The 22,855-nt window shown below is 55.0% G+C and overlaps 1 protein-coding gene across 16 annotated transcripts in view; it reads right to left on the bottom strand.

Annotated features, from left to right (window-relative positions):
* Nucleotides 1-22,855, bottom strand: part of SLC39A11 (solute carrier family 39 member 11) — a 443,645-nt gene that overhangs the window by 353,591 nt on the left and 67,199 nt on the right. For 10 of the 16 annotated variants that reach the window (XM_089317645.1, XM_002719501.6, XM_089317646.1 and 7 more), the window contains exons 1-3: nucleotides 10,416-10,558; nucleotides 7,161-7,279; nucleotides 4,054-4,092 (exon numbers count right to left, since the gene is read on the bottom strand). In XM_089317645.1, the coding sequence (XP_089173771.1) occupies nucleotides 4,054-4,092; nucleotides 7,161-7,268 (147 nt within the window). In that variant the 5' untranslated portion in view covers nucleotides 7,269-7,279; nucleotides 10,416-10,558. Of the gene's footprint in view, nucleotides 1-4,053; nucleotides 4,093-7,160; nucleotides 7,280-10,415; nucleotides 10,559-22,855 lie in introns of those variants that run through there. The other 6 variants (XM_089317655.1, XM_051825151.3, XM_089317658.1 and 3 more) reach the window with 3 other exon arrangements.

The following is a 22,855-nucleotide window of genomic DNA, read 5'->3' as shown; positions in this document are numbered from 1 at the left end:
AAGGGAGCCCTTCGGACTTTGAAAAACTAAGTCCCCTGCACTCGCGTGTAAGCCGACATGTAAAACGCGTTCACCTGAAGTCTGAACACTTGCAAAAGCTGTGATTTCCAGCATCCAAATACCGACTGGTTTAAACGACGCTCTCATCAGTCTTCAATATATCCAGAATTTAAATATCACGGGCATTGTATTCCTGTCATTATCCACCTCAAAAATAGGACACATAAACTAAGCAGCACGTCTTCTACACACTCTGCTGTTTCTGTGTTAAATTCTGCCTACAAGAAAATAAATGCATCGCGAGGAAATCCTTTGAGAGCTAACAATTATATCATTTCTATTTTTTTCCTCATTGGCTTATATTTCAATGATCTCTCTCCATGGAATTTTATCCTAAAGCAACTTACAGTTCATGCTAGACAATCTCATTATTGATTTCATCATCATACTTCTCCACCGCGTAAGTATCCATATACATTTCAATCTAATTTTTAAAGACTTCCTGTGAGCTTGGGGCTGTAAATGCTTAAACACTAATTTCCTGGATTGATTTCCCACTACGACTGTTACTCGCAGAGCAGAGATTCACAGCAACACAAACTCAAGGTATACAATTATTAGACATTAGGAAGTAAACTATTCCTAAAAAAAAAATTTGTCCCACTCAACAAGGGCTTTTTTTTGTGTTTTTTCAAGTCATTCATCTACCAGTGGATAATTCAGTAGTCACTGCTAGAACAAGACATGGCTAAGCACTAACTTTAATCCTATTTTTCTTTTTATTACCACATACAAAGAGAAATTATATTTTCATGGATGAGGTGGGGAGGGAAGATACTGTGTTACAATACTGTAATTCTGGGAGGCCAGCCGTGACTCACTTGGTTAATCCACTTAATCCACCGCCTGCGGCACCAGCATCCCATATGGGTGCTGGGTTCTAGTCCCGGTTGCTCCTCTTCCAGGCCAGCTCTCTGCTGTGGCCAGGGAGTGCAGTGGAGGATGGCCCAAGTCCTTGGGCCCTGCACCCCATGGGAAACCAGGAGAAGCACCTGGCTCCTGCCATCGGATCAGCGCAGCGCTGGCTGTGGCAGCCATTTGGGGGGTGAACCAAGGGAAGGAAGACCTTTCTCTGTCTCTTCACTGTCTAACTCTGTCAAAAAAAAAAAAAAAAAAACCAATACTACAATTCTATTCTTTGAAGTATTCCGTCACAAGCAGGGCCCGAATCCCGGAGTGGTCGTTCACGGAAAGTGACTCTGAAGCCGTCCAGGCGTGCTGCTAACAATCGGGCTAGCGCCACCTTCAGAGTCCGGGCCGCCCCTGAAATGCTCAAGGCGTTGCCCTGGCCGATTGGTGCTTAGGATCCTCCACCTCCTGCACAGGGGCACTAACGTTCCAAGGGCCCCTCTCCTCTGTCTGGAAAGGTCGCCACCCAGAGACAAGGAACAGGCGAGAGAGTGCCTTCCTTGTGCAAGGTGGGAGAGGGCACCTGTGCAAGGGGAGACGGGAAGGGAGAAGCAACTTCCAGAACATTCTTCCGCAGAGCTGCTTTAGGAGAGAGAACACAGGCACTGGCTTGTTAACGCCCTCGCCCTCAGTGCAGCAGACTGCGCGCTGCCCACCTTCTCCTGGAGGAACAAAGGCCCCCACGACACAGCTGCCCACCTGGTTGGCTGCGGGGAGGCCCTTCTCCCACACCAGCCCTTCCAGCTCACCAGACCACAAAAGCAGGAAAACAACCAAACCCTGAGCAACTAAAACGCAAAACCACAGGGGCGGGCGTCGGGCCTCCAGGCAGGAGACCCATGTGACACGGCGCCGCCTGCCTTCCACACCCCCCTCCCTCCTGACTCCTGCTGCCTGCGAATGCCGACCCTGGGGGGCTCCCGTCACCCACACGGGAGACCTGGACTGAGCTGCTGGCCTCGGCTTTGGCCCCACTCAGCCCCAGCCGTTACAGGTTCACCGCGAAGTGACCCAGCAGGTCTCTATTTCTCTGCCTCTCAAATAAATAAACATTTTAAATGGGGGGGGGGGGGGCACGTGGCATGTGCCTTCTGCCAGAACTGACGCACTGGAATTCACACTACGACACAGCCATGCCTGAGAAGTGAAATCTGAACGAACCAACACTCCTGCTCCAACTCCCAGCTTCCAGGAGCTGCGCAGGACCGTGGAACGAGTTATACAGCACCAGCAGGAAGCAATCAGCCAATGCAGCCTGCGGAACATTCTAGACACAAGTGACCGTGGTCCTCCGACCAATGACTGGTGTGAAAAGCCAACAGGACTGCTGAAGAATGCAATAAAGGTAAACAACCAGCAAACAGACTCAGCGTGAAAATCCTGTTTGTATCTGGATTCTGGCAAAGCCACCCTAGAGGACCCCTCTGAAAATGGGGCGGAAATTCAAACGCATATTGGGCGTTGGATCATAAGAAGCAATTGTGTTAATCTTGTTAGGCATGACACTAACGTGGTGATTATGTTTTTTTTTTTTTTTAAAGTCACAGCATTTAGGATGTGTATTAAACTTACAGAAGACAAAACACGATGTCCAGGATCTGCTTTTACACACTATGATAGCCCCCTGAGAAGACTGGAAGGCGACAAACACAATGAACGTAGGGAAGTGCCAAGAATGAAGGCAGCCGGCTGGGCAGGAGTCTGGTGTGACGGTTGACAGGCCTCTGGGGACACCCTTATCCCATGTCAGAGTGGCTGCGGCCAAGTCCCCCTTCCACTGTGCGCCCGGGGAGGCTGCCGATGACGGCTCAGTACCTGGCTTCCTGCCACACATGTGAGAGACCCGGATCTAGTTCCAGTCTCCAGGCTCCAGCCTGGCCCTACTCCAGCTGTTATGGAAGCAGAGAGCCAATGAGTGCATGCAGGACACTTCCTCTCTCCCTCTCTCTCTCCCTCCCTCTCTCTCTCTTTCAAATAAATAAATATTTAATGATTGCAGCTGAATGAGGGGAACCTGGGATGCACTAGAGGATTCTCTCCACTTGTTTAAACGTGTCTATAGGGGCCGGTGCTGTGGCCCAGCGGGTTAACACCCTGGCCTGCAGTGCCAACATCCCGTATGGGTGCCGGTTCGAGTCCCGGCTGCTGTACTTCCGATCCAACTCTCTGCTATGGCCTGGGAAAGCAGCAGCAGATGGCCCAAGTCCTTGGGCCCCTGCACCCACATGGGAGACCCGAAAGAAGCTCCTAGCTCCTGGCTAAGGATTGGCTCAGCTCCAGCTGTGGAGGCCTACTAGGGAGTGAACCATTGGATGGAAGACCTCTCTCTCTCGCTCTCGCTCTCTCTCTCTGCCTCTCCTCTCTCTGTGTAACTCTGACTTTCAAATAAATAAATAAATCTTTTTTTTTTTTTTTTTTTTTTGGACAGGCAGAGTAGACAGTGAGAGAGAGGGACAGAGAGAAAGGTCTTCCTTTGCCGTTGGTTCACCCTCCAATGGCCGCTGCAGCTGGTGCACCGCGCTGATCCAATGGCAGGAGCCAGGTGCTTCTCCTGGTCTCCCATGGGGTGCAGGGCCCAAGGACCTGGGCCATCCTCCACTGCACTCCCTGGCCACAGCAGAGAGCTGGCCTGGAAGAGGGGCAACCGGGACAGAATCCGGCGCCCCAACCGGGACTAGAACCCGGTGTGCTGGCACCGCAAGGCGGAGGATTAGCCTAGTGAGCCACAGCGCCGGCTATAAATAAGTCTTAAAAAAAACATGTCTATAATAAAAAGTCTTTTACGGGGGAAGACGAGAGAATATTCAGTGAGTGCTAACTCTGCACGGGCAGCCCTGCTCAGCCTCTCAGATCTCATTTCACGAGTCCCGCAGTGCTGCCCGGATGCCTCCTGCCCTCACGTAAGCAGGAGCGTTCAGCACGCGGGGAAACGAGACGGCTGGGACCTCAGGGGGCTGTCCTCCTCTGAAGAGCACACGGCGACGCAGCGGGTCACGTGGGCAGAGGCCAGGGAGGGCCCTTGGCAGAGAAACGCCAGAAAAGACGTGTCTCCGTTAGACATTTCTCGTGCCGTGTGCTACTTACCCCTGCAGCAAAGCCAAGGCTTCCATCTAGGATCCGCCTCTGAAAATGAAAACGAGACGCTTCAGTTCCTAATGACCACAGATGAGGCGTCCTGCGACCAGAGGAGACCACAGGCCTGGCCCACCGAGCTTGTCAACTCCTGAGTTTTTACAATGGGGTCAGAGCCGGGGGAAGGGGGGTTAGGGGAAGGAGGGGAGGGTCAGATTTTTTTTAAACTTCCATTCTTCCCACGTGCTGGGCTTGACTGACCCGTGTGTTGTCTCTGACCCGGCTCTAGCTTCCTGAAAATCACAGATATAGACCTTCAGGAAGTAGCTGGTCTTCTCCACCTCTTGGTGGAAATGACCAGGCACTGCCACGGAGCTTCTGGAACAACCAAGACCCTCACACGGGTGGGGATGCAAACTGGCGCAACCGCTCTGGAAAACATATGATGGCACCAGTGAGGGTGACCACAGCCCACGCCACTTTTGAGCAACAATGGACACGCAGGCTTGGGCTCACCAAACGCACACACAGAAGTGTGCGCAGCAGAATGATTTGTGAGAGCCCAAAACTCAGAACGACCCAAATTCCCACCAACGGTAGAATGGGCATCCCCACCCCGGTCACGAGGACAGCAGAGGACTAAGACTTATTGCAAAGCAAAAGCACACACTCAAGGGGCCTGCAGGTGCAGTCTAAGTGAGCTGTTAGAGTGGACACCTTAACTGCGGTCAAGACGGCCACACAGGGGCCTGCGTTTCGGTGCCCTGGCCTGAAGTGCCAGCATCACATATGGGCGCTGGTTCGAGACCCGGCTGCTCCACTTCCCATCCAGCTCTCTGCTATGGCCTGGGAAAGCAGTAGAAGATGGCCCAAGTCCTTGGGACCTTGCACCCACGTGGGAGACCTGGAGCTGGTTCCTGGCTCCTGGCTTCGGACTGGCACAGCTCCAGCTGTTGCAGCCAATTGGGGAGTGAACCATCAGATGGAGGACCTCTCTCTCTGCCTCTCCTCTCTTTGTAACTCTGTCAAGTAAATAAATAAATCTTAAAAAAATTAAAAAAAGACAGCCACACAGGGGCCTGCGTTTCGGTGCAGCAGGTTAAGCCACTACTTGGGAGGCCTACAAGCAATATCAGAGCACCAGTTCAAGTCCTGACTCCTCCGCGTCCAGTCCAGCTACCTGCTAATGCATGCTGGGAAGGCGGCAGACGATGGTTCAGGTATCCCTGCTGCCAAGTGGGAGACCAGGGTGGAGCCCCAGACTCCTGGCTTCAGTGTGGCCCAGCCCTGTTTTGGGCATTTGGGAAGTGAACTAGGAAATGGGAAACATTCATTCATTCATTCATTCATTCTCTCTCTCTCTCTCTCTCTCTCTCTCTCTCTGCCCTCCTTCTCCTTCTCTCTCTCTCATTCTCACTCTTTCAAATAAGTAAAAATATTTAATAAAAAGAAATGGTCATATAACAGAATACCACGTGGCAAATGCACACACACATCTCACAAGCAGGCAGGGGCATGGAATAACCGGGAAAATGAACAGGGTGAAATCAGCCAGGCAGAGACCAGCACATCCTACATGCTTACTCCATCCAAAGAAAGGACAAACACAGACAGACGGAAGTCGGGAGGAGGCTGAGGGTCAGGGCAGGTTCTAGAAGGGAGCTGAGGAGACGGCAGGAAGTGGCTACAAGGTTCTGTCGCTTGCTCTGGGCACTAACTCCACAGTTTTTTGTGAGAAATAAATAAGCCTCATGTTCATCAAACAGGCACTTGTCTCTGCGCACCTTGCATTTCAAAAGCAGCATTGCTGGTGGCCATGGACAGCTGAACAGGCAAACCCCACGCGGGGTGTACGGAACGGGCCGTTCTTCAGCCTTTGGGCAGAAGGGCATTCCCGCACACCGTGCCAGCCGGCGGAGCGCTGCGGTGAAGTCGGCCAGTCTGCACAAGTGAAACTCTACACCCATTCACCACCACCTCCTTTCTCACTGCTCTCCTGCCGGGCTGGCAACCACCCCACTCTGTCTCCGCGAACTGGACTTCTCCAGGCTGCACGCCCAGATCCGGGGAACCTGTGATTCCAGGTTCTGTGCTCTGCGTTCCAAAGTCCCTGAGCGGACGAGTCGGCTCTGAGACTCCCCAGGGATGGGAGGGGACGGGGACAGTGCGCTGCGGGAGGTAGGGGTCTAAACACTGAGATCTACGCCTGCGGTGCCGTCTCCGACACGAGAGGGCCTGCCTGCCGTCTTCTAGACGTGTCTGTGTGTCCAGATCCGTCTCAGGGCATGTCGAAACAGGTCTTCACTTATCCCTGTGCCGCTCCTACAGTTTCTATGATTATGGTGGTAAACAGCACAGGGACTGTGTCCTCATCCCATGGGTGGCTCTGGGCCTGCGGACTGAGGGAGCTCGGGGCTGGAGAAGAGGGAAGTCCCCAGTGTACAGATGTGGGGTGTGGGTTACGCCAGGGTACGGAGTGTGGTGGGTCTAAGCGGGGTACAGAAATGTGGTGCAGGGACACAGGGGTGCAGGGAGGGTGGGCTAGTATGTGGGGTATGCAGTGAGTGAGGGGGTGGTACAGCTAAGTGGGTCTGTAGAGGATACATGAGGGTTGGGGTTGGCAGGTGTGGGGGTCTGCAGGGGGACAGGGAGGTGGGTCTTGCTGCATTCATTCCAAGGGTAGGGAGATGAAAGGTCCAGGAGATGGGGTAAAAGGCAAAGGGGCGAACTCAAGGCCACAGGAGAGGTCAGGTACATCTGAAACCCATGTTCTCTGTCAGCCATGCACAGAGAAGCAGGAGTACCCACTGTGCAAGAAAGCAGGCAGAGGGCAGAAATCAGGCAGCGGGGCTCAGGGAGCTGAACAACGGGCTCGGCATTCTTATTCCCTCCAAGTCGGGTTGTCAGACGCACGAGGGGACACCAGACCCCCGTCCTCCCAGCCAGGCAGGGAGAGGGCGGCAAACAAGAAGCCGGCAGACAACCCCACCGCCAGGCCTTTAGCCTGGCCTTTAGCCAGGGGCACTAAAGGGTCTGCACACCTGCCCCATGGCGCGGGGTGGGTTCAGAGCTTGGCAAGAGTCCCCACGATCTTCCAGAACCGAAGCAAGGCAACTCACCTGTCCACTGGAGAACACGAACACGAGGGCCGCCCCTGCCGCCGTCATCCCCCAGGTAAAGAAGGTGCCCAGCAAGGCCTGGGACACAGCGCCGTGGCCGTGGAGCATGCCGGATACAGCTGTGTGCAGAGGAGCGAGAGGGTCAGCTGCCGCGGGGCCCTTTCAGCACCACGCGCGTGCCCTGGCGTATCGGACGCCCCCCCTGCCTGAGTTCACCTCCATCTGGCTTGGCGGCTTGCGCCGTCCGGCCTGGACACCCCAGCGTGCCTCCACTGCCTGGCACAAGCAGTCCCTGGGGCATTAGAGACCATCTAACTCTGAAAGGACCCCTAGAGAGAGACGGCAGGGGAGGCTGCACAATGGAAAAGCAGTTCCAAAGAAGGCAGTGCTGAGCCAGCCTGGAGGAAGGCGGCACCCCCGGGGTCTGAGCCAGTCTTCCCTGCACATCCTGCCTCTCCTACCTGCCCCTGCCTGTCCTCTGTCCCGTCTTCTCCAAAGCCCTTCCCTCTAACACCCATCACACCTGCACTAGCTCCCGGTGGCAGCTCCCACAGCTGGCCAAAGGGCCAACCCCACCAACTGCCCTTCGATAGTCTCACCGACTTTCCAAGCTCCCGTCTCTCCCTTATGCCTGCCCTACCTGGGTCCTGATCGCCAGGGCCACTGAATTCTTTATGGCACCTTCCACCGGCCCCAGCCGGTCTCTCCTGGAACACTCTGCTTCCACACCTCCAGCTGCCAGAGCCCAGAGCATCCCCTGTGGCCCACCTGCTGCCAACGCAGGCTTTCCCGATCTCCCCCACTCCCACCCTGGTGCACACCTTTGGGGCTCTCCGTGTGTGGTCAAAGCCTTGGCTGCCTGAGACAGGGCCAGTACTTTTTCACATTTGACAACCCTACAAAAGAGGGCTCTGTAACACCTGAAAAAATATTTGCTGGACTGAAAAGGGCCAGCTTACCTGGGCAGGGCCATCAGCAAGGACAAGGAAACAAGTCCGTGAATGGCATTTCTCCTGGCCAGCTCAGCACAGGGAAGCGAGACCGCGGCCCACCCACCAGGACAAGAAAGGGAAGCGCCCATCCCTCATCTCAGCCACCCCCCCCCCAAACACAGAGGAACCTCCTGCAGACTTCAACGTGTTGAAAATTCTAGCTCTGAAGCGCCAGGGAGTCGGGTCTCTCCCTGTGGAAAGTTACCAGGCAGAGAGAGCCGGTGGCTGAAGAGCTCTGTGTTCTGGTACGCAAACACTCGGGCTCGGGACCTGGTCTCAAAGGCCTCATTCAGTTCCCCTGTGGCCTTCCAGCGCCCGCAGGGCTGGACACAACCCCACTGGGCTCGGCCCTGCCAGGCCCCAGAGCTGAGGAGCCAGCAGCCCTGGGCCTGCAGGTCAACAGCTGAAGATGCCGCCCCTGATGTCCCTGAAAGCAAACCATTGCGGAGGGCGGACGGGCCTTTATGCCAAGGGGCTTGGCAACACGGTCAAGTTCAAACCCAGCGAAGGCTGTCGGTCCAGACAGGTGAAGATGAGCCCCAAGACGCCCAGGTGAGCCCCGGCTTATCCTGTGTTGGAAAACCTGAGATGTGAGCATAGCACTGCGGTGTAGCAGGTGCCACCTGTGACACCAGCATCCCACAGAAGCCTGGATTCGAGTCCCGGCAGCTCCACTTCTGATCCAGCTCCCTGCTAACCCGACTGGGAAAGCAGTGGACAGCCCAGGTACTTGGGTCCCAGCCACCCACGTGGGAGACCCAGATGGAGTTCCAGGCTCCTGGCTTCAGCCTGGCCCAACTCTGGCCACTGGGCAGTGAGCCAGCAGACGGAAGACCAGATCTCTCTCTTCCTTTCTCTCTCCCCTATCCTCTCTCTGCAATTCTGCCTTTCAAATAAAATTTTTTTTTTTTTTGACAGGCAGAGTGGACAGTGAGAGAGAGAGACAGAGAGAAAGGTCTTCCTTTTTGCTGTTGGTTCACCTTCCAGTGGCCGCCACGGCTGGCGCGCTGCGGCTGGCGCACCGTGCTGATCCGATGGCAGGAGCCAGGTGCTTCTCCTGGTCTCCCATGGGGTGCAGGGCCCAAGCACTTGGGCCATCCTCCACTGCACTCCCTGGCCACAGCAGAGAGCTGGCCTGGAAGAGGGGCAACCGGGACTGAATCCTGCGCACCGGCCGGGACTAGAACCCGGTGTGCCGGCGCCGCTAGGTGGAGGATTAGCCTATTGAGCCGCGGCGCCGGCTTCAAATAAATTTTTAAAATCTTAAAAAACACAACTTCCTCACTACTCAGAGCGTGGCAGAGTTAGTTCCCCTTGAAGCCCACAGGTCCGCCGCAGGACCACAGGTGATTCCTAGGCTGAAGTGTGGAAAGCACCGGGCTGAGGCTGGCACGAGGTCAGCGAGTGAGGTCTCCTGCCCTGGGGGGCACTGGCAGGCAGAGCCCCAGGAGTTCTCAGAGGAGTCCCCAGAGAACACACCTTTCTTCTCTCTAACAGGAGACCAGCAGTGCCCAGGCAAGGACCAGCAGGCACTGCCCCTCCTAAGCAGCTCCCAGCTGGGCCCGACCTCCTCGTGGGTGAGCGGCTGAGTTATCCCTGCACACCGTGGCTACCAACGCCGCCCCACACGCGGCACAGCCATCCCCACGGGACATGGGATTCCTCCGTGCGGGTTGTTTTTTCCCTCCCCCTTTTAAACCTGTTGCTCCACTACCAAAGAGTCAGCTTCCAGAGCTGGGGGCTGCCCAGCCCTGACTGCAGGCTGGGGGGTGGGGGGCCGGGAGCCAGATCCAGACACAGGTCCGGACAGACCCCAGGGAGAGTTTCCCCAGCATACCCCATTCACCACAGTGCGGTGCTGGGCCCTGGGAAAGGCTTAGAGCCGCAGGACCTCAGACAGGCCAGACCGGCCCCAGGGTAACCAGAGGCCCCGCCAGGTTCAAGAGTGGGAGGGGCCCCGGAGCAGCCCCAGCTGCACCGACCTCTGCTCCCAGGGAGCCCGGGAGCCCCCACACCCACAGGGAGGGGATGAAGGAGGAGGGTCCCCGGCCCAGAGCTGTGACCCGAAGGCACGTGACCGCCCTCGGGCTCACCCTGGAGAGGGGCACCCCCCCTCCTCTGCCACCTGCCAAAGCCTCGGCCGCTGCTGCAAACCCTGCTCACACGGTGGGTGCCAGGGAGCTGCCTCTCCGAGCCCCGGTGGCCCCGGACCCCGGGCCCCCAGCCCAACCACAGGCGCGGAAGGAGAGAAAAGCCGACTCACTGGGGTGCCCTGGCCAGCCCCCACTGCACTCGCATCGGCCCCGGCTCCCGCTCGCCGGCCGGCTGCGCTCCCGCGGTCACTTCCTGCTTCCCTCCCGGCACACGTGGCCCTCGGCCGCCAGGCCCCGCCCGCCTCGCCGCCGGCGGATCCCGCCCGCCCGGAGAAGATTCTCTGGTTCACAGCCACTGCGGGCTCGGGAGCGGGCCCGGGCGGGCGGCACGGAGCCCCGCGGGAGGGGCCGCCGACACCCCAGGGGAGAGCCCTTTGTATCCGCACTTCTGGCATCCCCGCCCCGTGCCCTGAGAGCGCAGTGGGGCGGGCTGTGCTGGGGGAGGGGCGAGGTGTTGGGGGCAGACGGGAGGGGGACAAGTGATGGCTCCATCAGCGTCACTCCCTCGGCCAGAGGCCCTCAAACCCCCAGCAGGAAGTCAAACGCAGGGCGCTGGCAACCTCCCTTCCCCCACCCAGTTGTGGGCGCGTCCAAGATTAGGTGTTTGGAGCCAGGAGCCACCCTTGGAGAAGCCCTCCCCTGGGTCAAGGGCTTGGCGAGAAGGCCAGAGAGGATGGGCTAGATTTCACCCAAAACAACAGGAAATCCAATAAAAAGAGGATGCCTGGCTACGTTTGAATTTCATTAGAATAAGGACACCCCGTGTGGTGTCTGGAACACACTTGGCTAAAGACCCAGTCACGGTGCGTCCAGAATTCAAGCTGAGGTGCGCGGCCCGTCTGGCAAGTGGCTACCCCGGCGGAAAGAGAACCCCTGTCCACAGCGGCCACGGATGGCAGGGTGCCACGAGACACACCCCTCCTGCCCGGGACACGGACAGCCACACCATATCCCCCATGCTGTGTCAGGGAGAGAAGACTGCACGGCCCCCGACTTGGGGTGGGGGTGGGGGGCTTGCCCTCAAGACTCCCCCAGGTCAGAGGGAGTCCCAGAAGTCACTACAGTCGCCGTGCAAAAGGCCGCAGCCCCCCCCACACACCCGTAACGGGCTTGAAGGAGGTGCTTTTTGGTAGGATGGAAGAAGTGACGGGGCAGAGATCTCGCTGCTGACGCCGGGCCTGGGCACAGCGCGCGTGTTCAGTTTTTCCACTTTTGCACACGTTCAGAAATCACAGACTTTCGTTTTTTTTTTAAACTATCCACAAAAGGCCTCTCCTGCCCAGCCCTTTCTCTGCCTCAGAAGATTCAGTCCCTGGACAGCTGCCCTGGGTCCTGTCTGGTCTGCCCCAGACACCACAACCAGCCTGAAGCACAGCTCAGAGACCCCCAGGCCCACCCCTCCCCACCCCCCACCCCCAGGGCCTTTGGCACAAAGTTCAAATTCCCCAGCCTGGAATTCAAGGCTTCCCATGACCTGGTTCCAGCCAAACCGTCTCTGGTTTGTCCCCCAGTGTTCTCCTTGGGCCCTCGGGCAAGGCCAGGCTGATGGTGCGTTGCCCCCTGCCCAGCCGACACGCCCACCCACCGGTAGCTCCTCATATACTGTTTCTGTGAACAGCCCTTTGCCTGCCGGGCCCTGAGACCAGAAGCCCCTTACCCTCCACAGCCCGGGCTCAATGCCGTCTCCTCCAGCGCCCCTGCTCAACCTACTCCCATCTGCCCACCCACCCCTGCATGGAAACGGGGTCCCTGATGAAGAGTGGTTACCAGAGCCTGAGAAGGTAGGGGGAGGATGGTGATGGGTACAGCAATTAGACAGGAGGAATCACTTCTAATATGCAAGGCGATAATGATGGTTGACAATAATTAATAACTATTTCAAAAGAGCTACTAGAGAAGCTTTTGAATGTTCCCAAACCAAACAATCAATGTTTCAGTTGACAAAGGTACCAATTACCCTGATCTGATCGTCACAGTGTATACTGTATGGACAGGTCACCCTGTACCCCTTATGTATAATTACTATGTGTCAATTTTAAAAATAAGCAAGGGCAGGGGCAGGTGTTTGGCATAGCAGTTGAGCCAGCACTTGGGATGTCTGCACCCCAGATTGGAGTCCTGGCTCCAGCTTCCTACTGATGCTCGCCCTGGGAGACAGCAGGTGATGGCTCAAGTAATCAGGTCGGGGGCCGGTGCCGTGGCTCACTTGGTTAATCCTAAGCCTGCGGCACCGGCATCCCATATGGGCACCGGGTTCTAGTCCCGGTCGCTCCTCTTCCAGTCCAGCTCTCTGCTGTGGCCCAGGAGGGCAGTGGAGGATGGCCCAAGTGCTTGGGCCCTGCACCCGTATAGGAGGCCAGGAAGAAGCACCTGGCTCCTGGCTTTGGATCGGTGCAGCCCTGGCCATAGCGGCCATTTGGGGAGTGGACCAATGGAAGGAGAACCTTTCTCTCTGTCTCTCTCTCTGTCTATAACTCTACTTTTCAAATAAAATAATAAAAAACCTGGGAGATCCAAACGGAGTTCCGAGCTTCTGGCTCCAGCGTGGCCCATCCTCAGCTGTTGCAAGCATTTGGAGACTGAACTAATGACTGGGGGACCTCTTTTTCTCTCTGCCCCTCCCTACTCTTTTCAGGATGATAAATCCTCCGGGGTACCACTGAGTTTCTCCCGGACTTTAAGGCCCTTGGCTCCTTCCAGCATGTACAGAGAGACTAACACACTGTTGTTTTCAGCACACAGACCCAGGATTTGAATCCAGGTCCTCCCTGAACTCCTCCTGACCGCAGCCAGCGTAGCATCTCAGAGCAGAGCCCACAGTCAGTCCACACTCCTGGGCGACTCGCGGATAAACCGGGTGTGGGGCGGGGCAGGAAAAGAGGGAAGCAACCAGCGCTGGTGGAGTGCCCAAGCTGGGACCCCTCTCCCCTGCACACACATCACCTCTTTAGAACTCACAGCTTGGACAGGTGGGTGTCATCAGCCCCGTTTTACAGAGAAGGAAGCTCAGAAAGCTCTAGACTGACCCCAGGCCGACCAAGGCCAGCAGACTCCGGAGAAGGGGCCATCCTTCTGTGCGACAATCAGGGCTCACGGAACACCTGCAGTCACCATGATCAGCAGAATGTCTCGTTCCCTTAAACCACCCTGGCATCCTGCAGTCAGAGGGCCAAGCCTCAAGGGACAAATCCACTGTTTCCCAATAAACACACACACACACACACAAAACTCAGGCCTATCTTGAGCCTATGCCCTCGTGGTTTTATGGATCACATCAAATCATTGGATGATCCGTGTCTCAGCAAACGTTGACTGCATTCTTCCTCCGTGAGGCACATGACAGTGAACGACACAGATACAACGCTGGCCTCGCGGTGCCTCCAGCATTTAGAAGCTTTGGGCATTGCGTCGAGTGTGCATTTTAAACAAAGTTTATTATTAAGCTCTTTCCTTCATCAACTGCCTCTTCATAGGACACCCATGCCTTCCACCACTGGGAGCTGAGGTGTCAATCAACAGGAGATAACCTCCTTTCTTTGGGGGAGGGGGGAGGGAGGGAGGGAAGGAAGGAAAAAGAGAGAGAGAGAAAGAGAGGAAGAGAGAGAGAGGGAGGGGGGGAGAGAGAAAGAGGGAGGGAGAGAGAGAAAGAGGGAGGGAGAGAGAGAAAGAGGGAGGGAGAGAGAAAGAAAGAGGGAGGGAGAGGGAGAGAGGGAGAGGGAGGGAAGGAGGGAGGGAGGGAGGGAGAAGCTGACCACAAGTTCCATGCAGCCAGGCTCAGGGCCCCCTATCTGAAGGGGACTGTGGGAGTGGAGAATGTTCTAGGTGGGAGAGCCTGGGCTCCACACTGCTGTACACGCTGGTGAAAGCTGCAGAGACCTCAGAAAGTCTGGACCCTGAACTCCGGGAGACTATGATCCATCTCCTGTTTCACCCCCGTTCACATCCATGCCTGGATTACCTGGCTGGGCCCCAGATGGAATCCCGAGGGTCCTTACAGCGGGGGGGGGGTCAGAGTGAGGGGGATGGGACAGTGGCAGCAGAGGTCCCCGCAGTGCCACCACAAGCCCAGGAAGGCTCCAGGACTCTAACGTAATAAATCTGTCTTGTTTGTATTTTTTGATAAATATTTATTTTATTCATTTGAAAGGCAGAGAGAGAGACAGAGACAGACAGAGGGACAGACCAAAAGAGATCTTCTATCTGCTCTCTCCATCTTCCACTCCCCAAGTGGACACAGCAGCCAAGGCTGGGCCAGGAGGAAGCCAAGAGCCAACACGTCCATCCGGGTCTCAGGTGAGTGGCAGGGCCCCAAGTACTTGGGGCATCACCTGCTGACTCCGAGTCACATTAACAGGGAGCTGGATCAGAAATGGAGCAGCCAGGGCTCAAACCAGTGCTCCGATAGAAGATGCTGGCTTTGCAAGTAGTGGCTTAACCTACTGCACCACAACACCAGCCCCCTTTTCTTGTCTTACACCACTAAGTCTGTGGTCATTTGTCACAGCAGCCAGAGGACACTGACACACTTCCAATCTCCCTGCGAACTCCAAGACCCATCGCAGGTCTTCACCCACTGCCATTACCGTGCAGGAGTGACGGCACAATGTGCTGGACCCTGGAACAAAATGAAAATGCAAGGCCCCTTGCTCAAAGAGGAGAGGAGGAAAAAGCATTAATTTATTTATTTATTTATTTTTTGACAGGCAGAGTGGACAGTGAGAGAGAGAGAGAGACAGAGAGAAAGGTCTTCCTTTTCCATTGGTTCACCCTGCAATGGCCGCTGCAACCAGGGCGCTGCGGCCGGCACACCGCACTGATCCGAAGCCAGGAGCCAGATGCTTCTCCTGGTCTCCCATGCGGTGCAGGGCCCAAGCACTTGGGCCATCCTCCACTGCCTTCCCACACCACAGCAGAGAGCTGGACTGGAAGAGGAGCAACCGGGAAAGAATCTGGCGCCCCAACAGGGACTAGAACCTGGGGTGCTGGTGCCGCAGGCAGAGAGGATTAGCCTAGTGAGCTGCGGCACCGGCCGAAAAAGCATTATTAAAGGTACTTAGATATAAAGCCTTTTCCTGGCCTCCGCATCTCTCCTCTGCCAAGGCGCAGGCTTCATTGCTGATAAAAACCTAAGTCCAAAAATAAGGTTATTAAGAATCTCCAGGCGGTGAGGACCAAGCGTTAAACCAAGCACAGATCCACGGTGAGCTTCTCGTGTAGAAAGCTCCGGATGGAGAGACGGTCCAGGTGGGCGCCGCAGCTGGAGCAGGAAGGCCTGACCTCAGCAAGCCCGTGGAAGGCAGCCAGAGGCGACCCCAGCAGCCCAGAAGGAGGGGCGCCCTGCCAGGCGGAGGCTGGGGTTGCGGAAGCAGAAAGAGAGGCTAGGCAGGCGTGAAAGCCTGAAATCCGGGTCTCCGAGCTCTCTAAGGACTTACAGAACAGTTCAGAATCTTGCAGAAATATATTGGTTCAAAAGAAATTTAAAAAACCTTGCAGAAATCTAAATTAATAAGTGTTTAATTCACTGTCTATAAAATCTTGTTAATTGTTGACTCTGGTATTCATAACATTTAATTGCATTCAAAAAACAATCTGAGGCTTAGCTTTCCTCACTTCCAGAGAATTCCTGTGCATGTACAATGACAGCCAAGAAATCACTACCAATCATAAATTAAATAAGCTTAGAGACAAATAATTTCAGAAGGAAAATTATAGAACGCTTTCTGATTATTTTATGCTGAAAAGGCAGTTAATGTGGAATGTGGGAGCCTTTCAAAGTGTTTGGTGCCATGTGAGACAAGACTTTGAAAATGCAAGAGTTCTTCGGGGGGTTATGAAGATCTTAATAGGCCTCGGGGGCCGGTGCCATGGCTCACTAGGCTAATCCTCCGCCTTGCGGCACCGGCACACCGGGTTCTAGTCCCAGTCGGGGCTCCGGATTCTGTCCCGGTTGCCCCTCTTCCAGGCCAGCTCTCTGCTGTGGCCCGGGAGTGCAGTGGAGGATGGCCCAGGTGCTTGGGCCCCTGCACCCCCATGGGAGACCAGGAGAAACACCTGGCTCCTGCCATCGGATCAGCGCGGTGCGCCGGCCGCAGCGCGCCAGCTGCAGCAGCCATTGGAGGGTGAACCAACGGCAAAGGAAGACCTTTCTCTCTGTCTCTCTCTCTCACTGTCCACTCTGCCTGTCAAAAAAAAAAAAAAAAATAGGCCTCGGGGAACAGAGAAGGCACCAGGACTCCAAGAAGCAGACTCCTCTCTCAGAGCGGGAGCAGAAACCCGGGTCACCCCATGTGGCCTAGCTGGGGCTCAGAGAGGGCCACCTGTGGGGACAGAGTGGTGGCAGGTGCACCTCCCAGGGACGGGGTGCTCTCCTGCTGCCACCACCATCCCAGGAGATGAGAACAGCAATCCGGGAGCCCCCACAAGATGAGATGGTGAGGAGGGGGCTCTGCGGGAGGGGCATGAGGAGCCGGGGGAGCTCACCCCTTGACTGTCCACAGACAAGACAGGAGCAGACTTCAGGGTTCTCCAAAGCCCATCGGGCCAGGACTGGAAACGTGTGCCCACGGTCCATGGTCACTGGGGAAGCCCTGTGCGGTGGGTTGAACAGCGGCCCCCAAAGAGAGGCTCCAATCCCAACCTCTGGTATCTGTGATTGATACCTGATGTTTTTATGACGCTCTTTGCAGATGGGATTAAAGATCCTGTGATGAGATCATCCCACGATGCCTGTCCTTGTAATAGACAGAAGGGAGGAAGACAGGGGATGCGCAGAGGGAAGGAGGAGGTCATATTTGGATGGAAGCCGAGACTACGGTGATACAGCTGAGCAGGAATGGTCCTCCCCGAGCCTCCTCCGAGCACGGGCGTGGCTCTGCCTTGGTTCCACATTTCCGCCCTCCAGATCTGTGAGCGAACAAACTTCTGGGGTCTGAGACCGCCCACTTGACGCATTTTGTAGCATATATGGTTGCGGCAGCCCTAGGAAGTGAATACACGCTGACCCCTGCCATTTCCACCACCAGGAAGGCGGGGAAGTCCCAGGCAGCCGGAAGCCAGGGCTTTCATCAAGTGAATTTAAGGAATTCTTTTATACCCTTGATTTGTTAAACATAGGAGGGAAAACACAACACAAAGCCCGCCTCTCTGTGTGATGGGGGCTGCCTCTGCCCAGGAGGCAGCCAGGGCTCGCATTCTGCAACCTCTTTCAGGGTGCTGGCCAGTGTGCAGGGTCCCTGTTATGGGCTGGGTTGTGTCCCCCTAAAAATTCACAGCCTGTGCTCCTAACCCCCAGGACCTCAGAATGTGGCCTTTGCAGGAAACGGGGTCCCTACAGGGACAGTGCGGTCCAGGTGAGGTCATCAGCGTGGCCCGAATCCCGTGTCCTGATGGAGGAGGAAAGGCGGGCAGAGACGCACACAAGACAACAGGAATCGATCAGCCCTGGACCAGCCACGGAGAAAGCCCTGACCGATCCCTCCCTCACAGCCCCCCGAAGAACCAACCCCGCCAGCACCGTGGTTTGGGACCCGGAAGCCCCAGAAGACATCAAACTTGTGTTGGTTAAGTTGAAATGAACCCCAATCCTGACGTCTTTCCTGTAGACTTCATCGGGCCCCATCCTCACCCCTTAGCTGCAGTTCCTCTGATTTGGTGATTACAAATCAACTCCTTCCTAAAAATTAACTCACTACTGCCAGGCTATTTTCTTGGATCTATGGAATAGTTGTAATAACGAATATTTAAATAGCTATTTTTATGTAATTTAAAAAATCATACTCTTTTTCTCCCCTTACTATTGTTACCCAGAACTTTTTTTTAATATTTTTTATTTATTTTTTTGACAGGTAGAGTTACAGACAGTGAGAGAGAAACAGAGAGAAAGGTCTTCCTTCCGTTGGTTCACCCCCCCAAATGGCCGCAACAGTCAGAGCGCTGCGCCGATCCGAAGCCAGGAGCCAGGTGCTTCTCCTGGTCTCCCATGCGGGTGCAGGGCCAAGCACTTGGGCCATCCTCCACTGCACCCCCGGGCCACAGCAGAGAGCTGTACTGGAAGAGGAGCAACCAGGACAGAACCGGCACCTATATGGGATGCCGGCGCCGCAGGCGGAGGATTAACCTAGTGCGCCATGGCGCAGGCCCCTGTTACCCAGAACTTTTAAAAGTCCATCCCAAGTCCAGAAAACACTAATTATAAAGACTGCTGACCAAGCAAAGTTTTGCATCAAAATGTCACCTCATTGCTCTGACCAAAGACCAAGCCTGGTGCTGGTTGTAACTCCTCTCCGCAAAGCCCTTCCCCAACCTCCGTTCTGCAAGAAGGCCCAAGGCAGAGTGGCCTTCCCTCACTGTTTCCTAGTGATGCACAGACTCCGTGGAGAAAAAGGGAGTTTAAATGTGAACGGAATGTTTAGGGTGGCAAGGTTTGATTGGCGTTTTCAGCACTGTATTTAAAGGAAAAAAAATTAGCACAGCTAGGAGCCTCTGACACTGTCTCACGTTTTATGTGGTCTCTCCATAAAATTCCCTTTTTTTTGGTTTATAAGAACGTTCATCTAACAGAAAAAAAAATACTGTAAATATTTATAGCACATTATTTTAGGCCAGGCCAAAAAAAGAGAGAGAAGTTTTCGGGAACTAGTTAACAAGTTTTATATGAAACATCAATGCCTTGTATATTTTGATAAGCATCGGTACCAGCTTTCATTTGTAACACAGTTTGTGGCGTTGGAAGAAAAGGATTCTGTGATTGTTGAAGTGAATTGTTATAAATGCAAAGAGATGATAAAATATATTCTCAAAAAAAAAAAGGAATAAAAATTAACTCACTAAATAAAGGGAATGGTGTGAGGTTGAGGCTGGCCCTGCACAACCCTGGTTCACAAGATTCGAAATTCAGTTATCATCTCCATAGCGACCATCCCGACTCTAACCTTGATCGAGGCCATACCCAGCCTACCCACAGGCTGCCCAGAGGGGCTGCAGCTGAGTTGGTCATCACAGCGTCTTCAGGACAGACACACCGGCCTCCTACTGCTGACCAGTCCCAGCAAAGCCACAAATACCGTGGACCAACCGAGACTCCCACATGGCCTGCACGGAGTCCTGGACCCGGGCTTACACTCTAAGATTTCTGGTCCACAGCCCTTCTGGGAGTTTGAGAATTGAGCAACAGGTGCCCGCCTCCTTGCCCCAGGCTCTTCCCTCTTCCACCTCCCTGGTGTCAGCTGCGTGTCTGCCAAGCGGACCCGGGTTTTGGGGCAGGTCTTTTTTTTTCCCCCTTGTTTTTGTGTGTGTGTTTTTTTGGTTTTTTTTTTTTTTTTTTTTTTTTTTTTTTTTTGACGGGCAGAATGGACAGTGATAGAGAGAGAGAGACAGAGAGAAAGGTCTTCCTTTTGTCATTGGTTCACCCTCCAATGGCCGCCACAGCCAGTGCGCTGCAGCCGGCGCACCGCACTGATCTAAAGCCAGGAGCCAGGTGCTTCTCCTGGTCTCCCAGGGGGTGCAGGGCCCAAGCACTTGGGCCATCCTCCACTGCACTCCCTGGCCACAGCAGAGAGCTGGCCTGGAAGAGGGGCAACCGGGACAGAATCCGGCGCCCCGACCGAGACAAGAACCCGGTGTGCCGGCGCCGCAAGGTGGAGGATTAGCCTAGTGAGCCGCGGCGCCGGCCTTTGGGGGCAGTTCTATAACAAGTCATGGGGTCTTCCAGTACTTTGTTTAAGCAGCCCTGGAAGACTAACACACTGCTGCTCACATGGCAGAGTTCAGCGCAGGAAGAACCTCAGAGAGAGTTTGCTGCACGGCCCCCACTTCACAGACGGACACGCGCCGAGCTCTGAGCAGGAGACAGGTTGGTGGCAGAGCCGGGGCAGGAGCCCACATCTCCCACCGGCCCCACTTCCCCCCATGTTTCCCCATCTGGGAGCCCTTAACCCTCCCGGGCTGTCGGATTAGATCCTAGCTTGACAGCCCAACCATGGAAACAATTATTACAAGCAAGACTATGGGGAAAGGAGTCAGAACACCAAAGCTAATCAAAAATATTTCTGGGACCTTCCAGGCACATCCTCTTACAAACAACGGATACTGCCAGCCCGGGCCTTAGCATCCTGAAAGTGAGAGGTGTGAACACGCTTCTTATTTTCATGGTAAGATTTCTGCAGCTACAGTCACATGTTCAACTACGACATTCTGGTCAATGGTGGTCCACACATACTATGGTGGTCCCTTACAATTATATCACCAGGGGCCAGCACTGTGGTGTAGTGGGTAAAGCCACCACCGCAGTGCACTGGTTCAAGACCCGGCTGCTCCACTTTCCATCCAGCTCCCTGCTAATGTGCCTGGGAAGGCAGTGGAAGATGCCCAAGTGCTTGGGCCCCTGCACCCATGTGGGAGACCAGGAGAAACTCCAGGATCCTGGCTTCAGCCTGGCCCAGCCCTGGTTATTGTGGCCTTCTGGAGAGTGAAGCAGCAGATGGAAGACCTCTCTCTCTCTCTCTCTCTCTCTCTCTCTGCCTCTCCTCTCTCTGTAACTCTGCCTTTCAAATACATAAATAAATCTTTTAAAAAAGATTCCATTACTCGGCTGGCGCCGCGGCTCACTAGGCTAATCCTCCGCCTTGCGGCGCCGGCACACCGGGTTCTAGTCCCGGTCGGGGCTCCAGATTCTGTCCCGGTTGCCCCTCTTCCAGGCCAGCTCTCTGCTGTGGCCAGGGAGTGCAGTGGAGGATGGCCCAAGTCCTTGGGCCCTGCACCCCATGGGAGACCAGGAGAAGCACTTGGCTCCTGGCTTCGGATCAGCACGGTGCGCTGGCCGCAGCGCGCTGGCCGCGGCGGCCATTGGAGGGTGAACCAACGGCAAAAGGAAGACCTTTCTCTCTGTCTCTCTCTCTCACTGTCCACTCTGCCTGTCAAAAAAAAAAAAAAAAAAAAGATTAAAAAAAAAGATTCCATTACTTAATGATGCTGCTATAGTCATCTTAGTTTGTGTGACTCTAAGATGTCTGCACGATGATGAAATGGCCCAGGGATACATTTCTGAGAACTTGTTCCGTCATTAAGCCATATATGACTGCATTTAAAAAGAAGGTGGAAAAAAATAATTATGTGGAATTCAGCCTTTCCACAGATCCGCATGGGCTTTCCCCCAACACTGTCCTGATCTGTGAGACCTTGCGGTCCTGCCACATAGTCGGGGGCCGGCAACAGACATTAACGCACAGGAAACCGTGCCCAGGGAAGGCACTCCCACCAGCCAACCGTCTCTCGTTAAAGAGAACAATGACAACCTGCCAGTTGCCTGTGCCCTCTGCCCCCGCTAATGAGAGCGGCCCAGCAAGAGGACTTCCCGGGAACCCGGCTAATGAAACAACTCACGTTACAGGGAGGAGAAAGGGCGCTGACCACCCTGGTGCTCGATGCAAGAAGGAGAGTCAGACACATTACGGGGCACAAATGCCGTGCACTTGCACACAGCTCGTCCAGACGCTGAGCGGCACGGCAGCAGAGGAAACACTCAGGGTATCGGCTTTTGTTAAAAAAAAAAAAAAAAAAAAAAAAAAAAGAAGAAAAAGAGAGAGAGAGAAGGAAGGAGGGAGGGAGAGAGAGAAAAAGAAAGAAAGAAACCAATACACAAAAAATATGCCATTTCTTACTACAAAAAAACTGGATGAGAATTCATACCAACTGAAGTAGCTAGAGCACTGGGTGAGTAGGAAGTAGGGTTTTTTTTAATCCCTTTCTATAATGTTATGTTCCTCTTATAATTTAAAAATACTTCAATAAGGTATAAGAATACAGAAAACAGTAAGACTAGCAGGGAAACCCACTCAGGGAGCTGAGACTCTCAGACAATGAACCAGACGTCCTGTGCGTCCATCCCAAGCCACCCAGCTCTTTGGGAAGCCGGGTTCCCGTGAAAACTTCCACGGTGTGCCGTAATCCATCACGTCCCTAGGATTTTCTTCACCTCATTAGCTCTGCCACAGGCCAGCTGCAGAACGAGGGGGTCTCCACGTGCCCAGAACCAAGGCCCAGGGAAGGCCCTCCTGCATGCGCCCCTCCCTCCCTGTCACAGCACAGGCCCCTGCGGGAGCCCCTGGGGCCTGCCTGTCAGCACCAGGCAGCCTCCGGCACTGCAGAACAGGCCTCTCCCTGTAGACACGGACAGATGGCAGATGGGCCTGGGCTCCAGTAGAACATCTGAGCCCTGCGGCAGCCTCTCTCCACCAGAGACTCCACCCCGCTGGTCATCTCAGGTGCTCCCCGGATGCTCCCGGGGGACCCCAAGTTCAGGGCCAAGTGTCTATGCCTAAGGCTGCTTCTCTCCTCCCTCCCGCCCCAGGTTGTAAAAAGTGAGGCTTTCCATGGGGCCCCAGCACAGGCCCAGAGCCGCCATCTCCGAGCCACCTGGCAGCTGGACCTTAGAGCATGGTCTCCCGAAGGGCCTGCTTCTGGGGTAGAGAAGGCCATGCTGAGTTCTTCCAGGAACTTCCACGGCCACAATGGGGGCGCACCCCCTAGAGCCTCACTGAATGCCAAAATCCAC

The sequence above is a fragment of the Oryctolagus cuniculus genome, chromosome 17 (assembly GCF_051225735.1).
Source record: "Oryctolagus cuniculus isolate XC-2025 breed Fujian yellow rabbit chromosome 17, ASM5122573v1, whole genome shotgun sequence".
Classification (NCBI taxonomy): domain Eukaryota; kingdom Metazoa; phylum Chordata; class Mammalia; order Lagomorpha; family Leporidae; genus Oryctolagus; species Oryctolagus cuniculus.
This window is presented reverse-complemented; position numbering and strand designations above follow the sequence as displayed.